At 40.3% G+C, this 23,836-nt stretch overlaps 1 protein-coding gene across 16 annotated transcripts in view; it reads left to right on the forward strand.

Annotated features, from left to right (window-relative positions):
- TBC1D32 (TBC1 domain family member 32) overlaps positions 1–23,836 on the forward strand; it is a 166,211-nt gene that overhangs the window by 130,790 nt on the left and 11,585 nt on the right. For 15 of the 16 annotated variants that reach the window (XM_034765784.1, XM_034765775.1, XM_034765781.1 and 12 more), the window contains 5 exons: positions 1,450–1,519; positions 3,083–3,198; positions 4,418–4,572; positions 6,247–6,387; positions 9,903–10,091. In XM_034765784.1, coding sequence (XP_034621675.1) covers positions 1,450–1,519; positions 3,083–3,198; positions 4,418–4,572; positions 6,247–6,387; positions 9,903–10,091 — 671 coding nt within the window. Of the gene's footprint in view, positions 1–1,449; positions 1,520–3,082; positions 3,199–4,417; positions 4,573–6,246; positions 6,388–7,470; positions 8,132–9,902; positions 10,092–23,836 lie in introns of those variants that run through there. The other variant, XM_034765782.1, reaches the window with a different exon arrangement.

Genomic DNA, 23,836 nt, shown 5'->3' on the forward strand with positions numbered 1-23,836 from the left:
ATGACCCTTGTTCTTTGATGGTTATATCTTATTAATGTTTTAATACACAGCTTGTGTTTTCTTATCACTGTTCTACTGTTGAACTGTCTCTCTTCTTTATTAAATGTAATTTTCCTGTATTGTGTTTTCTTCACTCTTTCAATAACATTTTGATCTATTTCCTCTGATCCAAATGGAGGGCTTATTTTCTTAGTTGCTCTTCTTAACCTTTTTCATTCCAGCCAGGGCTTCACTTCCCCTAGCTTGTAAATATTTTATCTTTAGTACAATGGTGTCCATGGCTTGTATGCAAACAAGGAAACTAGAGATCTCACTTAAATTGGTACTAGTAGCTCCTTTAGTGTAGTTTCTTATGCCTGTTCAAGTGGGATGGGAGAAAATACCCATCAAATTAGAAAGTGATCTGATCCATCACAGAATTATCACTTCCATCCCGGGAAAATGGTATATGTTAGTTTCTGCTGAGATATATAAACAATCACGAATATTAAGAGAATCATGCCATCCACTGGATAGATGACAAAAACCTGCTTAGTGTAAATTTATTAGTACTTTCTAGCCAGGAACAGAAATTAAACTAGAAAATGAAAATCAGAACCTGTTTGACTCTGGACCCCTCCAACTCAGAACATTTATTATGTGCTAATCGTTTGCTGAGGAATCTACACTTGTCTTTGATTATAATGTGTGTGTGAGAGAATATCCTTTTGTTAGGTCTTTTGCATTTAGGATTTAAATGTGTAAAAAAATAACATTTATAGAGGATGCTTAGTTTTAATGCACCAGATTTATTAGTTTTTTGCTCTACTTTACAGCTTTTTAATCGAATACAAAGTGCCTAAAGTAGATGTGTACATTACAGTCACGCAGAACAATAAATGATGAATAAGTATCAGAGGGGTAGCCATGTTAGTCTGTTTCCACAAAAATATTTGTAAGAAATGATGAAAGTAATTGTAGATCCCTTTCAGTTCAATATTTTTAATATATTTGGTGAGATTTACAACACTGTATGTGCAAACAAGGTTGGCTTTATACTTGTGAGGTCTCAAACTGCTGGAAGGACGGCAATTGGGCCAGGAGTTACAGTTTTGTCTATTTCACCTGCCATAGAGAGGATGTTATGCTGAGAATGGAGGTATCAACAAGTAGGGCCTCAACTAGTTGTTCATTCTAGTTGTGCTGAAGGCTGGTTGTGACCATGAGAAACATGCACATACTTGCTTTTTGTTTTCAGACATCTTTTTTAGAAAAAAATCAGAGGGTTCAGTTGTATATAGTTTCCTGTAATAACCTTTGCAGAGATTACTGACAGCACTTCAGATACAAAACAATGTTCTAGACTTGGCATTAAAATATGTAAAAATATTACTTTCATCCATTTTCAATTAAAATCATTATAATGCAGACTTTTTACATGTTTATATTTCTTTTTTCTTTTGTTTTTAGCTGATGATGCAAATGTGAAGAATGAAAGCCTTTCATCTGTGCAGCAGCTTGGCATTAAAATGACAGTCAGGTACATTGTATTAAAATATTTCCCTTGTGTATTTCTAGAGTTTGTTTGATTTCTTTGCAATGACTTTAATGATATTTAATCCATCAACTCAACGTTTTGTACCATTTAAATCTAAAGATCATTTTTGAGCGAATGAATTCTTATTTTAAAGATGAAAAAGGTATTAGTACATGATTAAATTATCTGCAACAAATTAAATAGGTTATTATTCAGTATTGTCCTAAGGGCTAATTGCAACTTGTTTAGCAAGATTTACAGCTAAAATTACATTATAGAATCATAGAAATATAGGGCTGGAGAGGACCTCGAGAGGTCATATAGTCCATTCCCCTGCTCTGAGGCAGGACAAAGAATGTCTCTGACAGATGCTTGTCTAACCTGTTCTTAAAAACCTCCAACAATGGAGATTCCACAGCCTCCCTTAGAAGCCTATTCCATACAGGGCTTTGGAGCTGTGCTCCAGCTCCAGGCAAAAACCTGCAGCTCCACTGCTCCGGAGCTGCTCCGGGCTCCACTCCAAAGCCGTGTATTCCAATGCTTAACTATCCTTCTATTAGAAATATTTTCCTAATATCTAACCTAAATCTCCCTTGCTGCAGATTAAGCAGATTATTTCTTTACCAAATTTCTACACCACTTTCTATAGGAATTTCAGACCCTGACCTTGCAAAGGATCACATCCATGCTTAACTTTAAACACGTGTAATCCTATTAAAGTCAATAGGACAGCTCATGTGAGCAAGGTTGCATAAGTGTGTGAAGGTTTGAGGCCTAAATTTCCAAATGATCTTAAAGAATTGCCTCATCTGTAGACTTTGCAATAGTCTTATCTTGAAATCACAAAGAAATGGATAATGGAAGCAAGGTCTGTGTCTGAAACAAATGGTTGAGGCCTTCTAGCACAGTGCAGATTGGAAAAAAAAAAGCAAAACAGTTTTGTCCACTGCTGGAATCTGAATGTCCAGGGACAGCTGTGGATATAATAAGACTCCTATGATAGGTTGCAAACCTTAGGCCTGGTCTACACTACGGGGATGGGGTGGGGTGGGGGATGTCCAATCTAAGTTACACAACTACGTGAATAACATAGCTGAAATCAACGTACTTAGATCTACTTACCATGGTGTCTTCACTGCGGAAAGTTGATGGCTGCACCTCTCGCCTTGATGGAGTACCAGAGTCGATGGGAGAGCGCTTGGCGGTCGATTTATCGCATGTAGACTAGACGCGATAAATCGACCCCTGCTGGATCGATCCCTGCCCATCGATCCAGCAGGTAATGTAGACAAGCCCTTAGTAAGGAATGTCTGTTGTGCTCCTTCAATAAAATCTAGATCAGTTCACCAGTTGCTTCCCGAACTGTCACCAGATTGAGTCCCCTGTCCGAACCACAGTATACACTTTATGACATATAGGGCTCTGAGTTCTTAACTTTTCATAAATTCTAGAAATGTATTAAATGCATCCAGGAAAATGTGTTCTTGTTTTTAAAGAATAGACATTTTATGCTTTACTTTTATTTAAACTTAAATGTCTAAGTTTGTTTAAACTTTATTTTATTAGGTATGGTAAATATTTAAATTTGCTGAAAGATGGTGCTGAAAATGATCTGTGCCTGGTGTTAATGCACTGTGACAAATTTCTTAAACAACAGCAAACATCTGTACAGTCCTCACTTCGTATCCTTTTTTGATGACACAAATTAGATTGACCAAGACATTAGTGACAGTTGAACTGTCAAAGAAATTTTTAATTTATCGTGTTCTTTGAATTCCTGGTAGTGGTGCAGGCTACATAGTATTTTTCATTACATTTTGTACACACACAACAGAAAAATCCATTATTATGAAACCTTTCTATCACTAAAATGTGAACTTGAGAGAATAACTGTATGATCTTTGACTGTAATCTTCATCCTTCCCTTTCATTTAATTATTAAACTTGCTTGCATGTCTTGTCTGGTTTTGATTTTAAGTTCTTCGGGGCAGAATCATGTTTTTTAATATGCTTGTACAGTGCCCAGAGCAATTAGCTCTGATCCCCATTAGGTCTGCTAGTTTCTTCTGTAATATTGATGATAATATTACTAATATTGAACATTTAGTCATCTGTAATTATAATTTGATTTGTACTAAGGTTTTGATCTAATATTTTTTCATATAATTGTGAATTTTACTTGTTTGTATAAAAGAAACACAAAACAAAAAAATGCTTTGACAGGCTCTCTTACCTAGTAACGTGTTTGATTTATTATTTTATAAAATATTTAAGGACGCTGGCAAAATATACTTCATTTTTAAAGCCTTTCAATTTTTTATGTTTACTATTGTTTTATATCTCCTTGGAAGTTTGGAAGCTGCAACCTGTTTTCTTACTGAAATGTTTTTTTCCATCCTCCTCTTTATTGCATGCATACACTTGTTTAGTGTTATAAAAGTACTTATGGGTGTTGGGCTACTGGCATTACCTTAAAATAAGCATACAAGAACCTAGGTTTGTGTGTTTTTTGTTTTTGTTTTTCCAAGGATCATGGAAGAATTATGTGGACTTTGCGGAGAGGAAAATTAGATAGTTCAAAGTCTAGGGGCCTAATTTATCCCAGTGAATTTTACTCCAGTTTTATGTTGATTTAACTTTAATGGACTTTTTATGTTGAAGAAACCATCTTCAGTGTAGCTACTCTGGTGCAACACTGGAGCTGCTGCAATAGGACCCTAGGTCTACACATCTTGACATTGTTCTGTTTGAATTGTTATATTAACTTTCAGAATCCCATTTTTTTTACAGTACCTGATTTGTTGTGATTCACAATCTATTTTTTTTTTTTTATTTAGCTGATTATTTTATATGCCAGCAATAGTTGGTTGTTTGTCAGAGTTCCTTAACGTTCTCCTACAGGTTGTCTGCAGGAAGGTTATGCTGGCTATGACTGGTTTGCATCATCTGTATTTCTGATAATGTCAGGAGAGAGAGAGAAAACATTAACATTTCTTCAGCAATTTTCCAGTCTTCTCATCTCAGCATTTCTCTGGCTGCGAAGACTGCATGTTTCTGTAAGACTTTAAAAGCTTTTCTTTTTAAAGGTGGCTTTGAAATTTTTAAAAGGAATGTTTATCAGTTTCACTGAGTTGTTGTTTCACTTTTCATTAACATTCACTAAGTGAATGCTTGTCCCTTAAAAATTCTCTCAGAAAAATATAGATTTGACATTTGTTCAAATGGTTGTTTAAAGGCAGTGAAATAACAGGTAGACTAATGGTAATTGCAGTGTTATTGAATGTTAAAGTTGGCAGTAAAATAAACTTTATTAGTTGTGTTAAATTCCTTGTGTAGGGAGAAGGTACTATTGAGTGGCCTTTTTTATTATTATTATACTGTGCAAATTCATTGTTTTGATTATTAGCTTTGTTGTATTATAAGATCAATAAACACCACAAAATATCAGAGTTGTACAGAAAAATACTAAAATGCTTTTAGTAATTAGAAACTTCCGTACTGACCAAGTACTAAATGATTCCATATTTCAAATGGCTGGTATTTAAATCAAGCTAGTTACACAAGCTCCATAATTTTCATCCTTCGTTAAATATGATGTCATCTATTTTAAAAAATCTTTTTTGTTTGGTTAGGTATTGTACATTGTCAGGTTCTGTAACTGGTGTAAATTAAACTATCAGCTATAGTCAGTCACTAGAAAATTGTGGGTTTATTAGATGATTCTCTAGCTCTTTTTCAAGAGGGTGTTTGTATATTCCCACTTGTAGTACATACCATATGAACAGCACCTGGTCCAGTTCTGTGGCTGTTCCAGCACTGAGAAGGTTGGCTTCATTTTGTGAGTCTTGTTTGTGCTGATCATCCTCCGTACTGAAGAGTTTGGTATCTTCATAGCTATATTAACAAGCGTGGAACATCCAGGCAAAAGTATAACGCAGTTTTAGGCTAAAGATCCCCACATTAAATGTTAATTAGCTCCAACAAAACATTAACATGTACAATCCAGAACCCAACTCTACCTCCTTCTTGCCCCAAACAGAAATCTTAATCTTTCCCATTATGTAACTCTCAATCCCAACTGAGGTGTCACCTATATGGAGTGGGAGATTGTAGTATACATGCAACCTCCTGTGAGCCAAGACCCAGAGGCGGAAGAAGGAAAAGTTCAAAGGAATGCATATCTTCCCCAAGCCAAAACCACATTACTTACAAACCACACATCCATCTACCCAGAACATTCCACACTGGTAACCTCTCATTCCCTTCTCCCATTCAAAGAGAACTTCACTCCTACCCTCCATATATATTCTCCTCCACATACACACACCACACCTGGGCAAATCATGACAGCTCCATCCAACTTTCTACCCACTATATAGAATTGCAAAAAGAAACCCTCTCGTATTCTCTGCTCCTTCATTTATAAACAGTCTCTGTGTGTCTGCTTGTTCAACGGAGGGGGGTGGGAATCACACTTCCTACTCACAAAGGTAACATTCATTAAACCATATATGTAATAAGGAATTGGGCTGTCAACCGAGAGAAATAGCCGGTAAACATTTTTGTAACAGTTACTCTCTTTACAGTTTGCCACACATTTTACCACACTTTTCTCCTGCTTCTGGTACCAAAGAATATTTACTTATTTAGTAGTGTCTTTTAAAGTAAAATCATACATTTTCTTTTATAGTAACTAACAATTATTATTTGTTGTTTGCTTTGTTGGTCAGGTACACCTACCTATTGACACAGCAGAATCTGGCATCCACCCCATCTATTTTTGCAGTGCTCACTACATTGAGATGTTGCTGAAGGCTGAGTTGCCACTTGTCTTTTCAGCTTTCCACATGTCTGGTTTCACTCCATCACAGGTAATTTACAAAAGCATATTAAAGCATTGTTAAATGTTTGACTTAAATCCACAAAATCAAAGATATTCAGAAAAGGTTGAAGCTACTATGGCTCAGCTACGTAACAAGCTATAAAACCCAGCCACAATAAAACGACTAAAGAATAAAGTTTTAGTCTTCAGCCACACAAAGTAAATTGTTATGTAGGTTTTTTTAATATAGATTTTTATGTTTAGGACTAAAAGTACACAGTTAAAACGTTTTAAAATGGAAAACAATTGACTTCAATGGAACTTCAGCTGAGGAGCTGCCCCTTCCTGTTTTATGCAAAAACTTGACCAAAATGTGCTGGATTTTTTAATGGAATCATAAGGGGTAAAAATATTTCAGTGGAACGGTCATTTCCAGTAGGGTCTTAAATTCCGTAGTACATTTGTATGATGTATGGTATAAGACAGGTCAGCTTATATTGGAGTTAAAGTTCCTGATCTCACAACCAATCATTTCAATTAGGTGAAAAAGCAAACCCAAATCCATATATTAATGTAATACTAAGGCTGAGATACGACTCAAACACAGCAACCGTAGGTCCTCTCGTGCTTTGAAGATGTAAAGTTCAATGTAAGTGCTGTTGCTTCTAGAGATTTACTCAAGGCTATGGATGAACAAACACCCAGGCTCTTCTTCGCCCTGGGCTTAACCCATTAAAAAGGTCATTTTGTGCCAAGACTTGGGGGCCCAAGTGTGTACTTTATGGGAATGGGTGTGGATGTGATGCAAGAATTGATTAAAAGAGAGAAAACATGAACTCATCAAGATTTACAATGTCTGAATTTGATTCTACTTCCTTATGTGCTCAGTCTTACCCATAAAGGATAAAATTTAAAATATAAGAAAAAGCTGCCTCTCAAAGTGAAAGGAACGGGCTATTTTTTTAAAAATAAGAAAGGGGAGGAAGTGTAATAGCACAAGGCATCAGTTCACACATGACCTAATCCAGCTGTCATTGAAGTCAATTGTCCTTGTCCAGTTTAGGATTAAAAATATGTTGTTAGTACCTGTTAATGAACATATCCTTACAACACACCTTTTCTCCTCCTTTAGACAAGCATAGTGAGCAGGATCTGGTCCCAGTAAAGGCTAATTGCCTGAGTTTCAGAGATGCTGAGCATTCCCAACTCCCACTGGATTCTAGTTCCTACAGGACAGATGTTCTTATCACAAAAAAGCTCACATGAAGGGAATGAATGTCGTGTATTAAAGCATTGGACTGGGATTCAGGAGATCTGGGCTCTTTTCCCATCTGTCTCAAAGCCTCCTTGTGCAATCTTGAGCAAGTCACTTTAAGGCCTCATTATCAAAGGTGTTGAGATCAAGAATTCCCAAGTCAATGAGAGTTGTTGCTGCTCAACTCATCTGAAAATCAGTTCCTTAATTTCTTTATTCTTCAGTTCCCCATCTGTTAAGTGGAGGTAGTAATATTTCCCTACCTCCACAGCGGTGTTATGTGGATAAAAGCATTGTACGTGAGGTGTTGAAATACTACAGCGATGAGCAGTTGAGCAACCTACTAACTAAATAAATCAATATTGGCATTAACATCCTTATTGGAAGTCTCAGTGATGTTAAAGACTGAATGAACGTGGAGATTGAACTAGCCTCCATGCAGTCCCTCCAGGGTCAGGGCTGAGGCATATTTGTGGGGCAGTGTGGAGAAAGCTACTGCACAAGCAGCAATAATGCAGGCTATTGAGTGGAATAGAGGCTTTCCCTCCAGGAATATCACTCTCACAAACACTGTACTTTTAAAAATAATAAATAATCTGTCTTTACAAAAATATATAAGATAACTTGTATGCCAAGTTTTATCACAATTCATGGTAATACCCACAGCAAGAATAAGTTTTTAATGGAAACACGTAGAATGGACACTACTAGTAATAAGCACACATCCTCTGGCTACATTATTGTGTTATTTTATTGCAAAAAATAATGTTTCAATTAACTATGAAAGCAACTTTAACATATATAAATGTCAGTGAATAGGAATACACAACTGAATGCAATCTCATTCCAAAGCATAGCCATTGTAATCTAATTAGAAACACAGTACTTTCTGCTACTGCATATTTTTAAACACTTAGGGACTGATTAACAAAGGATTTGTGGTCTAGAGCTAAATGAAGTGTGCTATACACAAGGGATTAAGCAACAAATTGTGATTTAGAAATGGAAAAACCAAAAGCTGCTAAAGCCCGCGTCTTCCATACGATTCAATTAAATCCAAAGGTGCCTCAGGGAAGGACCTACCATTCATTTACAAGGCACAGAAATTCTTTAAATTAAAGGGAAACACACATTAAATACACCTTCAAAGACATCCATGCCATTTAAAAAAATCTTAAGAAAATTCAATACATAAAGAATAGTTTATTTTTTCTGTCATTAAACTTTGAAATTTGTGTTTCAACTTAAACAATTGCCTGTATAGATGTGCATTACTGAAATACATGCATTGGGTTCTTCTATATAGCAGTGTCCATCAGGGTTGTACATGCATTATTTCAGGGCCATTGATATCAAATGAGGATCATGGTCCCTGCTGCACCTCAGTTCTTTTTAACCATCATAAGCAGTGAGGCCAAACTTCAAAGGTCACTTCGTGATCCTTTTTCAAAACCCCTTTTTCCTGTTAGCAGAACAATAGTTGTTAAGAAGAGAATACGTTTAGGACAATTAATCTGGAGGTTTTTTCACTTGTGGGGTAAATTTGTTTTGTTGGATTGACTTTGTTGATTAGGACAGCACTGTTATGTATCACTTTTGCATTGTTCCAACCCAGACACTATTGAGACCAACCTGTCTGAAGCCAGTAGCTGGCTTTTAATTATTTTTGATCTTATCCTTCTCTGACCACCTCCTGGAGAGTCACTTGTTCTTTTTAAACTGCCAAGAGTTGTGAGCCATATGGGAAGTTCTCAAAGGAGGAAAACAGTTACTGACCTTAGTGTGCTAACTGCAGTTCTTTGAGATGGTTGCCCATCGGAATTCAGACTCCCTGTGCACCTTCTTTAGAGCCTCAGGTGAGGGAGTCTTCAATACATGGGAATGACTAAAGGGCATTGGGAGCCACATCTCTTTTATGCTCTTACATCCCAGTACAAAAGAGTTTAAGACCGACACTGCTTGCTACAAACTTCTGGGTTTGTGCAGTAGAGGCACACTTTTCTTAAGAGTGGGGATCTACACAGGCCTCTCTTCAAGAACCACAGTTACTATGGTAAATAATATTTTTTATTCAATATACCAACCACGTAGTGTATTATTTTTAAATGCATATATTAAGCTGGGGTTCTCTGCCTGTTAGTCATGAGCACCAACTTATGGGTTGGGTAGGGGTTCTGCCTAGATCCTGGCTGGATGAGAAGTGGGCATGGGATGGTCTTGGTATGGAAAAGGGGTTTGTGGTATAGAAAAGTTATTAATTAATCACTGAATTACTGTAAGAAATTGAATTTGTTTTTGTATTTTTCTAGATTTGTCAGCAGTGGCTATCTCAGTGTTTCTGGAATTACTTGGACTGGAGTGAGATCTGTCACTACATTGCTACATGTATTTTCCTTGGTCCCGATTATCAGATCTATATGAGTATATCTGTGTTCAAACATCTTCAGCAAGATATTCTGCAGCACACACAGACCCAAGATCTACAGGTTTTTCTCAAAGTAATGTTTTTTTCTTTAGATACCAGATTAAAGGAAAGCTACACTTTCCAGACTGAAAAGAGATATTATTTTGCCAAACAACTGAATTTCCAGTATTGATTTTATTTTAGTCTCATTCATTTCTCTCTCTCTCTCCCCCTCTCTCATGTCTGTTTTCCATGAAGAACAAAGGGCCTTCACCACTACCTGCTATCTTTGCTGATCTCCTGCTGCATTCTTAGCTTGTTCACATGTCATTCTGATAGCTTTCAGTTCTGTTTCTTTTGTGCATTTTCATGTTATCCTTCGTCTACATCATTGTCTCTTGCCCTGGGAATTCCAGTATAAGGCCTCTACTGCTATGTTATTCTGGTCTTTCCTCCATCTGTGTCAGGGGCAGGCAAATTTTTTGGCTTGAGGGCCGCATCGGGTTTTGTAAATTGTTTGGAGGACCGGTTAGGGGAGGGGGTCATGGCGTGGCCCACACCTCCTATCTGCCCCCCCCCCCGGACCCCTGCCCCATCCACCCCCCCAGCTCCCTGTCCCCTGACTGCTCCCGGACCCCCGCTGCCCCATCCAATCCCTCCTCTCGTTCCTGACGCCACCCCCCAGACCCCTGCCCCATCCAACCACCCCTTCTCCCTGTCCCCTGACTGCCCCCAGAACCCCTGCCCCTGACTGCCCCCTGCCGCCCCATCCAACCCCCCCTCCTTCCTGACTGCCCCCTGGAATCCCTGCCCCCATTCAACCCCCTGTTTTTCCCCTGACTGCCATCCACACCCGCGCCACCTGACCACCGCCCTGATCTCCCCTGCTCTCTATCCAACCCCCCTGCTTCCTGTCCCCTTACCGTGCTGCCTGGAGCACTGGTGGCTGGCGGTGCTACAGCTGCGCTGCCTGGCCGGAGCCGGGCCACACTGCTGCCACCACATAGCACAGAACACTGGGTCAGGCTGGGCTCTGCAGCTGTGCTGCCCCAGGCGCTCACAGACCTGCCGCCCAGAGCATTGCGCCGGCGGTGGAGCAAGCGAGCTAAGGCTGCGGGGGAGGGAGAACAGCGGGGGAGGGGCCGGGGGCTAGCCTCCAGGGCCAGGAACTCGGGGGCCGGGCAGGACAGTCCCGTAGGCCGTAGTTTGCCCACCGCTGATCTATGTCCTAGCCAACTCAATTGTTTTTATGTAATTTGCTTTCCTATTGGTTTCTATTTAGTCATTCTCCAGAGTTGTTTATTTGTGACTTTTTTCTAGCCATCTGATATTGAAAATTTGTCTAAGGCAGCTGTTAATGAAAACTTGGAATTTAAATAATATGGTCATAATAGGTCTCCAAGTTTCGGTGCCACATAGTAAGACCAACTGTATAGTGGTGTTATATATTCAAAGTTTAGTTTGGAGGGAAAGATTTCTGTTTCTCCAGATTGGCTTTAGAGTTACAAACATGTCTGGCTTTTACTCTTCTGGTTTTAAAGTCTTCATCTGTTCCACCCATTGTATTTACAGTGTTGCCAAGATATTTGAAATAGCAGGCTTCTTCTTTGTCAGTCTCTGAAATTTCTGTTGGTGTTCCGTGTTGTGTGTTGATTCTCATGGTTTTAGTTTTCTTGGTGTTGATTTTTCAACCTTACTAACTCTGCAGAGGCCTGGCGGTCATACATTGGAGCTTTCATGTCTCTGTGAGTATGGTATAGCAAGTTGATGTAATCTGCAAAGTCAAGCTCCTGTTAATTTGTGTGGCAGTCCATTGTCTGACCCTGTGGTCTTTCTCATTACCCAATCCCCTACCAGTAAAAAAGATCATAGGTGACATAAGACATTCTTGTCTGACACCTATAGTAATCTTGAATGATTTAACCAGTTCACTGCTTTGTATTACTTAGCACGTCATATTTTCATAGAAGCTCTGAATGATGTTCACATATTTCTGAGGGAAATTTCCATAATGGCACAACAACTTCCATAAAACAGTTTTATCCTCTATATGGCTTTTTGGACATCTATAAAATCAATATAAAGTGGTAAATGCCATTTGATCAACAGTTCTATGATGACACATAGGGTTACTATTTGATCTATACATGATTTCTCTTGTTTGAACAATACCTTTTCTTGTTGAAATTGTGACCCTACCACTTTCTTTATTCTATCTAGAATAATAGCTTTAAATACCTTACTTGGAATAGAAAGCAATTGAATGCCCCTCCAGTTTTTACCCTTGCTGAAGTCTCCTTTCTTTCGAAGCTTCACTATATGACCCTTTTTTCACTTGTCATTCATTTATACTGTAGTTGTATTTCTTCATCAAGCAGGGCAAAAAAGTATAGTATTCTCCAGAGAAAAGTACTGATACATATAGGCCTTTTCCAGCTCCTATTGGAATCAGTGGAAAAATTCCTATTGACTCCAATGGGAAGTGAATTGGACTTTAACTCCCTCTGTATGTACGTGGCTTCCATTCAGAATTAGGTGTGTTTCAGAAGTGTAGAGTTATGCAGTATCCTCCTACTGAAGCTTGAAAACATTTGAATCACAACGTTTTCCCTTCAGATGATTGTTATTTTGATAGCTGCCTCTTTAGAAGGACTTTTCAAGGTTTGCTCATTTATATTATTGTAGGCTTATAGTTAGCGTTCCTCCTGCCATGAATATCACCTGGATGGATTATAAAGCCTGGGAGGGAAACCGTCTTTTCCATAAAATCTTAAGATATTTTATACCAAACCTTGAACAGCTGCCAAGATGATCTCTACCCTTCATTCATTTCCACAAATATTGTTTGTACAGCATGCCACCAGTTTAAGATTTGGAGAAAGAAGGTGAATTGAGAATTTAAAATCTAATTTAAAATATTAAAATATAGATTTTGATTTATTTCATAGATTTGTAGATTTGATAAACAAAGTTGCACATTACTTGCAATGGGTAGTTTTCCTCTTAGTTCACAGGTAATATTGACCGGTTCAAGATGAGTTTGGCTATGTCTGTGAGAGCAGTTATAGAACAGGAACAAGACAAACATACCATCCTGGCTGGCTGAGTTTCATTCAGGTTTTTTTTTTTAATAGTGGTTTTAGATGTTCTAAAGAATCTGCAAACTATGACCTATGGCAGTCAACCCCCTTTTTCAACCTCCATGTTCTCTTTGTTAATGCTTCACTTTAGGAGGTGAAGGTGCCAGCTTCCTCTAAACAAAGTAATGGTTTGAGCCCTTGTTCAAGAAGTCATTATTCAAAGTTAATAGCGGCACCAATCGCTATTCTGTTCTGGACTTTCCCTTTTCTCCACTGGTATCATTGGTCATTGATTTCCTCCTTCTGGGGATGGACAAAGATCAGGTTTCTATGTTGACACTGCAATATTCCAGATGGTGGTGAGCTTTAATGATTAGCATCATTAGAGAACCACTGCCATGACAAACATAAAAAGCACAAAACTTGTATACCATGCTGATGGAGAAGCAAGCAGCATATTTTGATTTAGAAACACATATGGTGAATGTTTCCTGTTTATTATTGTGAAAATATAGATCAAAATAGTTGAACAAAATGCTCTGCTTCCCAATCAAAATAACCAGTACATTGGCAAGACACCTGAAAAGACTAAGCATCAGCAGGTGGACTCAACAACCATCTGTACATTCACCAAGGAAATGAGCTTCAATGGAATCCCTGACCATGGAAGAAAGACTGTACTCCACTCCAGTAAAAATCAGGCTTTTGAAAAGCAAAGTACTTAATTAAAATACTTCAAGTAAATCCTGTGTATTACGTTAAAAAGAGTTAATAATTTTAAAATAATCAGATTAATTTCCACACAATCAGCAAGTTGTCAAATGATCCAATTTACTAGCGAGGGAAGAGGGTGAACTTGGCTGACAGGGTGATGGAAAAGAAACAGGAGCAGCTGAAAGGTTCAGGGCTGCCCAGAGGATTCAGGGGGCTTGGGGCAAAGCAATTTCCGGGGTCCCTTCCATAAAAAAAAGTTGCAATACTATAGTAACATGTATTTGGAAATGTAAAAAATAACCAGTGAAATACATTCAAAAATTAAATGTTAATAATTTGAAAATAGACCAAATACATTATTTAAAAACATTAAATGTTTTAATGGTATGTATTGCAATTACATAATGCTTCTTATGAAATCGTTTTTTTACAAATTGTTCTGAACATTAATTATACAGCTGCAATTTTTTTCCTCGCTTTCATTTTGGTGAACTCATTAATAATGTCGTCAAAACTTATGTCTTTGGCCATTTCATATTCTATGCTCAAGGAGAGCAAATGGTTCAGCCTTTCTTCCCCGGTGGCTGAACGCAAACGATTTTTAATCAATGTTAGCTTACTAAATGCATGCTCTCCTGATGCTACCGACACTGGCAACACTGTTAGTAGGCATAAACAAATACAAATCTGTGGAAACACATTTTCCAACTCTTTTTTTGAAGAGAGCATTAAGAAATGTAAGTGCAGAGGTTATACGTCCATCAACTCTTAAGTTGGAATCTTCTTTTATTTTGTAAAAGATTCTAAGTTCCTCTTTAAGATCTTCTCTCTGGAGGTCTTTTGGATATGCTGTGGCCAAAGTGTCAACAAAATTTTCTATAGAAGATTCATCCACTTTATCTGGCGGACACAAAATGGGTGAAAATAAATTTGAGACTTCAGCCATTCTTTCACCAAGACCTCTTAGCTCAGATAGAAGCAAATCCATTGTCAGGAAGAACACCTGTACTTTGAACTGAATGTGGGGAGAGTCAAACGTATAGTCTGCATCCCTTGTGTAGTTAAAGAATCGCTTGTTCTTCCAGATCCTTGAGTCACTTTTCATTTTTGCGTCAATGCCGAGGCTTGAAGCGACTTGTTGGGCTTCTTCAAAAAAAATTGGCCAAGAATCTTTCAATGTTTGAATTTCCTTTACTAAGTTGCTCACGTGTTTAGCTCCCTCTTCCATTGTTAATTTGGCACTTTGTAGGACCTTGTTCTTATCATCAATACAATGAAGCACTTTAAACCATATTGTAGTAAGAAGTACAAATTCAAATGACTTAGGCCAGTTAATCAAACAGTCCACATCTGCCTGGATTTCGGGAGGTAAATGAAGCTCCTCTTCAATTTTAATTAAACTTTCCAGCATGCCTGTGTGATTTTTGATTAGAAGGCGAACAACATCAACTCTTGTGCTCCACCTAGTTTTAGATACAGAGTGAAGAGATGTATTTCACAGCGGTCTGCAAAATTTCCCATCTCGCAGGGCTAAGAGCAAATACTTTATAGAGTTTCTGAACATTTCCGAAATATGTTTTTACCTCTGCACTGGTTTCCATAGTGTGGGTGCCACAGAGGTTCAGCATGTGAGTGCTGCATGGAGAAAAATAGGCAGGCATTTTCTTCCAAAATTCTTGTCTTTACTCCCTGAAATTTTCCTGACATGTAAACCTGCAGCTTTGGGGCAAGTAATTCAGACCCTGGGTCTTTGTTGGAGCAGGAGTGTCTGGCTCAGCAAGACAGGGTGCTGGAATCCTGAGCTGGCAGGGAAAGCAGGGCTAGAAGCAGGGCCGGCTTTACTGTTTTTGCCGCCCCAAGCAGCGCGCCGAATTGCCACCGCGGACGGCGGGGGCATTCCATGTGCCCACGGCCAGCTCTAACTTTTTAGCCACCCCAAGCAAAAAAAAAAAAATCGCTGCCCCACCCTAACAACCCCCCCCAGCGCCGCCCCGCCGAACCAAGCACAGACCCGCCAAACCAAAAAGGAAAACAACCTCCCCCCAGTGCTGCCCTGCTGAACCAAGCACCGTCCCGCCAAACCAAAAACGAAAACAACCTCCCCCAGCGCTGCCCTGCTGAACCAAAAAAACAAAAAACAAACGAGCACCGCCCCGCCACCCCAAGATTGGCCACCCCTTACAAGGTACCGCCCCAAGCACGTGCTTGATCAGCTGGTGCCTGGAGCCGGCCCTGGCTAGAAGTAGTCTCTCTGGGCACATCAGGTGGGGTGGTGGCAGCTCCCTCCCAGGGGGTTTCTTTCCTTATGTACCCTGTGTTGCTCCCCTGAACCCGGCCCCCCATCCCGCTTACCCCCGCCTCTCCCCTCTCTCAGAGCCTCAGCATGCGCTGCTGTCCACGAGCTGCCCTCGACAGCACTACAGTGGCGTGACTCCAGCGGGACCGGCGCTCACGTCGCAGGCCCGCTCCTTTACCACTCTGGCTCAGCGGGAGGAGGCGGATCTCAGGTCCCACTGGAGCCACGCCACGCTGCAGCGCTTCCAGGACTGCTCCTGCGCGGCGGCGCGCTGAGGCGCTGGGGGAAGAAGGGGAGGGCCCCGTGGCAGGGGAGCATCAGACATGGTGCCGAGGGCCCCTGTGGGGCCCAGGGCCTGGGGCATATTGCCCCACTTGCCCCCCGCCCCTCTGGGCGGCCCTGGAAAGTTGTTTAAAAGTACTTACAAAACAAGGGCTAAATCATCAGCTTATGATATAGCTTATTGCGAGGAGCATGGAATCAGTCTCCATTTTGGTCTCCCCACTGCTTTGGGGTGGAGTATATCATGACAGATCTATCCCTGCCACAGCATATGCTCCCCACCACACCAACATAGCTGCTCTGGTGGCAAATTGGTGGACCAGGATCAAAATTCCACCTATGTCTTGCTCCCACTTGCAAAGGAAATGGATGTAGTGGCTGTGTTGAGCTTGCTTCCCCTTTTGTGCTGCTACCTGTGTAGCAATACAAGAAGTAGCTGGTATAGGAAAGTAAGGGGGTGTTTTGCATCCCTATGTTACCATGCCGCTTATGCCCCAATTTGGCACTAAGCAACTTTGTAGCAATTTTACATGCATTTCTTGTTTTGCTTGTTTGTAGTTAATATTTTTTCTTTTTTGTTTAACACATTGATAAATTCTAAGTAGAGGTGCTAGTTAGAGCAGAGGGATTATAGTGGCCAGTGGGGGTGGCCAGTGAGGGAGATGTAGGTTGGATATTAGGAGAAACTTTTTCACTAGGGGATGGTGAAGCACTGAAATGGGTTACCTAGGGAGGTGGTGGAATCTTCTTCCTTAGAGGTTTTTAAGGTCAGGCTTGACAAAGCTCTGGCTGGGATGATTTAGCTGGGAATTTGTCCTGCTTTGAGCAGGGGGTTGGACTAGATGACCTCCTGCGGACCCTTCCAACCCTGATATTCTATGATTTTAATTAGAGAACCGAGATTTGTATAATCACTGTTTGATTACTGAGAAACTTAGGTCCTGGTTCCCTTGTACCACACTTTATAGGATGCAGGAATGAGAGAAAAGATAATTTAAAAGCATTGTGCAGTGAGTAAGCCTCTGTGGTAAATACTACTGTATACTAGAAATTGCTTCTGTTTTGCTTTTCACTTCCATAATCATTGTTTTTACACAAATCCTGTTGGTAAAGGATCTTGTGAGCTGGAAAGGGGTAATTTTAAATTGTTGGACGGCAAGTGATTTTATTTTAAAAAGTATTAAAAATATTTAGAAACAAGAAATTGTAGGCCAGCTCTTACTAATCTAAACTCAGGCATGCAACTCCCACTATTTTAGTCAAAGGGATTCTTTACACACCGTAAGAATCGCATGATTGAGACCAAGCAAAATAATCACAATTATTCACCGTGGCTATTTTATTATTAAAGAAAGGAAGTGAAACATAAAACAACACAAGTGACAAAACATAACTGATAAATTGGTTATTTGCATTACAGTCTCTTCTATATGATGTTCTGTGGAGATCTTTGAGCAGAGATTTCATCTCTGAGAATGAGGCTGCCTTTGATGGGGCACTTTTCTCTTGGTAAATTGAGACCAATGTCTTATTTTCCAAAATTATCCTGAAGCCAGTCTTAGGACATCCTTAAGTAACTAAGAAGGTTTATAAATAGGCAAAATATTTTTTTTAAGGAAAGGTGGATATTGTTGGTTATTAATAATAGCCAGACATTTTTTAATTAGGCAAAGTAAGCAATTTTAACTAAATCCTGTGACATTGAAGAAAGCGTTTGAGTCAGTTATTTAATAGAAGCCATTTAAGGAGTTGTCTGGAGACAGGCAAATTCTGAATATTAAGAATCTTAAATCCAGGAGAAACTGTTAAATAAGTTACAATAATATTTCCATATGCCAGTAAAATCATTACAAGAGTTTTATACAGTATCTAATCCCTTGTGAGTGTCTTAGTTAACTTTCTCTCACCAATCCATGAGAGGTCTTTGTAAGGTTTTCCTTGGGTTAGTTTCTTCTTGAGTGTTCTGTTTTTCTGACCCATTGTGGCAGCTTGCTTGTAGAGATGGACAGGATGAGTTGATGAATACTAGCTCTTTAAGCAGGATAGCAGAGAGTATGTGTGTGAGAGGGAGAGGTGCTCAATTCAAAGGTTTTTTTAATACTCCTCTCCTTCCTATTTTCATTAAATTATAGGAAAATGCACCTCTTTCAGGGTTGTTTAGATCCAAAGTTGGTTGCTATCACTCTTCCATTGGCTCCATGCCTTCAGGGTTGTCTTAGGTAAGGGGCGGGCAAACTTTTTGGCCTGAGGGCCACATTGGGTTTTGGAAATTGTATGGAGGGCCGGTTAGGGGAAGGGGGCGTGGCCTGGCCCCCACCTCCTATCCGCCTCCCCCCCCCCCCCCCCTGCTTCTCGGCCCCTGACGGCCCACGCCCACCGCTCCCTGTCCCCTGACTGCCCCCCGGAACCCCTGACTGTCCTCCGCCGTCCCATCCAACCCTCCCCCTTCCTGACTGCCCCCCCCCGGACCTCTGCCCCCATTCAACCCCTCTGTTCCCCACCTTCTGACCTCTTCTTATGGCTGGAAACCATCAGATAACTTTTAAAAGTTAGTTTTAACTTTTTATTCAGTCCATTTTTGAGATATTCCTTCAATTTTATTAGAGTTTCACAGGAAATAAAATTCTCTTTTCAAAAAGTCCAAAACCTCCTGTTCTTTATGTAAACGTTTTCAGTTTTTAAAATGCACTTTTAATACTAAATATTTTTAAAGAATGTCTTTAGCTTAAATAGTAATTAAAGAAGTTGTTGATGCTACATGACAATTTTTGGAAAGATGTAAGGGGTCTTACAATGTTACAGTAGGTATGGTACATAAGTTGCAGTGATGTGCTGTATTGCTTACTCCTGGGAGGATTCTGCACCAAAAAATTCAAAATTCTGAATATTTTATTTGTCAAAATAATGCAATACACTCACACCAGTTTCAATTTGTTGGGTAATTTACTTAAACTACAATACAGAAAAAAGTCACTAACTATTCAGCATTTCCTAAACACATGAAATTTAAGTTACGAACAGTTGGTAACTAATACCCTGCATTCCAGTTATAATTCTGGAATTTCATTTAAATTACATTACAGAACACCAAACAGCCAAAAAAAAAAAAAGGAGAATGTCATTTTAAATTGCTCAGACTTTCACACATGAAAGTCATACAGTTTTGCTAATCATTGTCCTGCATTTCTGTGCAATCCAGTATTTTCATTTAAATTATAGTACAGAAAACAGAGCCTTCAAGTTTTTCTCACTTAGTGATTTCCTTCTGCTAGAAAGGAGCCAATTGTACAGTGAAAAACTTCTCTCTACATCTGTAGAATTTGAGATAGCATTTATGCAATTCAAGGCCAGTTTGGCAATATTTGGAATTCTTTGTGTCACTGAAAATCAAAACACTTGGAGTCAAGTAACAGAGGGGTAGCCATGATAGTCTGAATCTGTAAAAAGCAACAGGCGGTCCTGTGACACCTTTAAGACTAACAGAAGTATTGGAGCATAAGCTTTCGTGGGTGAATGTCCACTTCATCAGACGCAAGTAATGGAAATTTCCAGAGGCAGGTATAAATCAGTATGGAGATAACGAGGTTAGTTCAATCAGGGAGGGTGAGGTGCTCTGCTAGCAGTTGAGGTGTGAACACCAAGGGAGGAGAAACTGCTTCTGTAGTTGGATAGCCATTCACAGTCTTTGTTTAATCCTGATCTGATGGTGTCAAATTTGCAAATGAACTGGAGCTCAGCAGTTTCTCTTTGGAGTCTGGTCCTGAAGTTTTTTTGCTGTAAGATGGCTACTTTTACATCTGCTATTGTGTGGCCAGGGAGGTTGAAGTATTCTCCTACAGGTTTTTGTATATTGCCATTCCTGATATCTGACTTGTGTCCATTTATCCTCTTGCATAGTGACTGTCCAGTCTGGCCAATATACATAGCAGAGGGGCATTGCTGGCACATGATGGCATATATAACATTGGTGGACGTGCAGGTGAATGAGCTGGTGATATTGTAGCTGATCTGGTTAGGTCCTGTGATGGAGGTCAACAAAAATAGGCTGACTTTGAATAGCTTCAGGCACAATCTTTTCCCTGTACTAGTTTAGCTCCTGTTGAGAAAAACCATGTATTGCTGGCAGATTTTTTTTTTTTTTTTTTTTTGCATTTTTCTGCACAGAAAAATGTGGGCCATATGAATTCTGGAATTCTGACAGGAGTAATTGCTTTCTTGTTTTTCAAACCACGGCAAGGCATTTCCAGTGTACTAAAGGCATTAGAATGTGAAGGGATGTTATATCATTTTTTTTTAATCAGGAAAAATGGTTCATATAAGTCGTCATTTGTAGTACTGGTGTTCATAAAATTGAGATTCTCTTGTATTATACACTAGAAGTGCCACCCACACGGTGCACTGAATATCCAGGGCTGATTTGTGTTTGGAGGGGAGTAGAATAGTAAGTGCTTTGAGGGAGAGTCAAAGGGATGAAGGTAGGAGAAAAGAAAAGGAGATGCCAAGACAACAAAGGAGGAAGAGAGCGGCAAAAGAAAAAATAAATCTCATGTCGGGAACAGTGCATCTTATTATTTACAGACAAAAAGAAAGTGGTTAGGGCTCTATAGAACGGGCAAATCATCAGACTAAGGTATTTTAAAAATTTGTCTCTTTCACGTTTTAGCTCCTATATTTTTATGTATAATGGAAAAGATTCTTGAACCATATAAGGGTACATGTGAATATTTAGAGAATTTTAAGAATTAGGGCTAATATTACCTGTTGCTGAATGCAATGCTTGTCTGTAGCTTCTTTTTTTGTGTGCAAATGAAACTCTCCTCATATTTTAAAGGAAAAGTATATTTTTTGAAATTGGAGTAGTAAGGTAGGCCAGTATGGAAAGACAGTGGTAGTTATAAGCAAGATAAATAATTTGCTTGCTGACCAATCATGATCCTTTACTTTAGAAAATATAAGTGGCAGAGGGTGAAAAAAGAAAATATACAACCATCAAGCACTATACCATATCTTTGTATATGATAAGGAGGGTTGGGAATTGTGTACATATCAAATGACTCCTATAATACGAAATGGAGGAGATGTAGCACATCTAAAGAAATGGTAAAATGTATATTCAACTCCTTTTGCAATTACTATGCATGCAGAAACTTTTAGACTTCTATTTTATTAGTACTGTTTCAGTACAGTAAGTGGATAATCCCTGCACTGGGAAGTTAAAACTCAAGAAAACTAGTAGCTGGCCAACAGCATTATGGGTATTAAACCAAATTAACCCTTTTGGCAGTCCATAAAATTGCTGAACTTGAATTAATAAAATAATAGAGTAGATCAGTGGTGGGCAACCTGCGGCCCGCGGACCACACCTGGACTGTCAGGGTAATCCACTGGCGGGCTGCGAGACAGTTTGTTTACATCAACCGTACGCAGGCACGGCCTTCCGTAGCTCCCAATGCCCGCGGTTCGCCATTCCCGGCCAATGAGAGCTGCAGGAAGTGGCGCGGGCAAGAAGCAGGAGAGACATACTTCAGCCTTTTGGAGGACGCCTTATTTGTTCAACTTTCTGTATCAAAAAGCTGGAGTCATCAGATGCTAGTACATAAGTCACTGAAAAGAAAGGAAAAAACATCCATTACAGCTTGCCCACATAGGGTCTTTAGCTCTTCAGGAACTCTCGGTGCTGGAGGTTCCCAGTGCCTTGCGGTCCAGTGATTTCGTTGCCATCAGTACTGGGGCAGATTTTTCAATTGGGGATCGCTTTCTTTTAGTAATTCTCGGTGTGGGGATGTCTGCAATTGCTTTTTGGTAGCCTTTCTATGAGCAGGTTTCTTGGCAGCCATTGTTGAAGTGGAGCCCCTGTCAGAGGCTACTGCTGGCGACCATTGGCCAGCGGGTGACCAGAACTCAAGGTTGGAGACTGGCCTGAGGTATTTCTCCATCATGAGGCGCTTCAGTTGGAGATCCCTGGCTTTTCTTGTCCTAGCTGTCAGTTTTCTGTAGTATGGGGACTTTTGAGTAATGTGTGTCTCACCAAGGCAGTGGACACACTGAGTGTGATAGTCCGAGACCAGAATCTGCAAGTCAGGCAGCGTTTAAAGCCAGGTGAGCTGGGCATGCCTGACAGTCTCTTAGAGAAAAAAAACAAGGGTAAACCCTGTCTGAGACTAAGGCTGTATGCCTGCGAGAGAGGCAGGGGTAGATAGGGAAAGTAAAGGATTTTTTTTTAATTGTAAAGAAATTAGAATAATGCAAGGGGCTAGGGAAACTAACTACAACTAAGCTAACACTATCACTGTGAACTATCTGCTATAAATCTTATCTGAGGTAAGATAGGGTGCTGCTGATTGCGCTGACTCAAGCCAAAGGCGGTAGAGAAGGAACTGGGGGATAGCTGGCTGCGCACCGCTATGTAACTCCTTGGAGCGGAGCGAGACGGCAATGATGCATGCATGGAACAACTGGACACTGCTAGCACAAATCTCCGATTGCAAGCGCAGGACGTCAAGGCACCTAAAGTGGAGCACCCACAAGGACACTCCTTGAAGAAGAACCCAGAGTTCACACACTAAAGTGAAATCTTCCAGCTTGGCACCCACAGAGCTGAAAAAAATCTTGACACTGAGCGTTACAATGCTGCTACTTGCTGTACCTATGCCGCACAGCTCTAAATCCTCGGCATCGGCAGTTTCAACTCATGCTCCTGGGCTGTCCACCATGCCGTCCCCGGCACCGAGCTTCACGGTTCCACAGCAATTCATGAGGCATGCAGACCTGATAGTGGCCTCAACGCCTGAATCTCCTCTACTTGACACCGAGGGTACCCCATCTAGATCACTAGTAAGCCAGCTGACTACTCCTTGCAACTCAGCCCCCCCACCATATATCTGCAGGTGGTTGGTGTTGAGGAAGAAGACGATGATGCAGTTGTAACCCTTCTGCCCATCTAAGTTGGCAGCAACAAGGGCCAGGTTCTGTATTTAGGGGTTCCGTTTCAATAACACAATGCAAAACCGGCTCGAGCCCCCACCCAGTGACCTGGGACAATTACATACCACCCCCTGGGCGCCTCTAAGAAGCAATACTTCCCCTCTCGCAAGCACAGAGTCTGAGTGTAGCAGAAAATGTTTAATAACATGAGGTAAACGACATTAGCATTAAATTGGAAAAAACATCACAAACAGGATTCATAACACAAACCATGAGAAAAAGACCCACCCCAGCAAATTGGGCCGTGTCCTTTCCCTTTGGTTTTTGAATCCAGCAACCCAAAAATCACCCAGAGTCCACAAAGTCCAACACCCCCAAAGTCTCTTGGGTCCAGCAAACACCCAAAGTCCCAAAAGTCCAACAACCCCCAAAGTCTCTGTCCCTGGTCAGTGCAGCCCCAGAGTAAAAGGGGGGCACGCAGGGTGTTAAGGGGCACCTTATGTGATCCGAGGCCGACCGGCCATCTCTCCATGGGGTTCCGCC

This window comes from Trachemys scripta, chromosome 3 (assembly GCF_013100865.1).
Source record: "Trachemys scripta elegans isolate TJP31775 chromosome 3, CAS_Tse_1.0, whole genome shotgun sequence".
Taxonomy (NCBI): Eukaryota; Metazoa; Chordata; order Testudines; family Emydidae; genus Trachemys; species Trachemys scripta.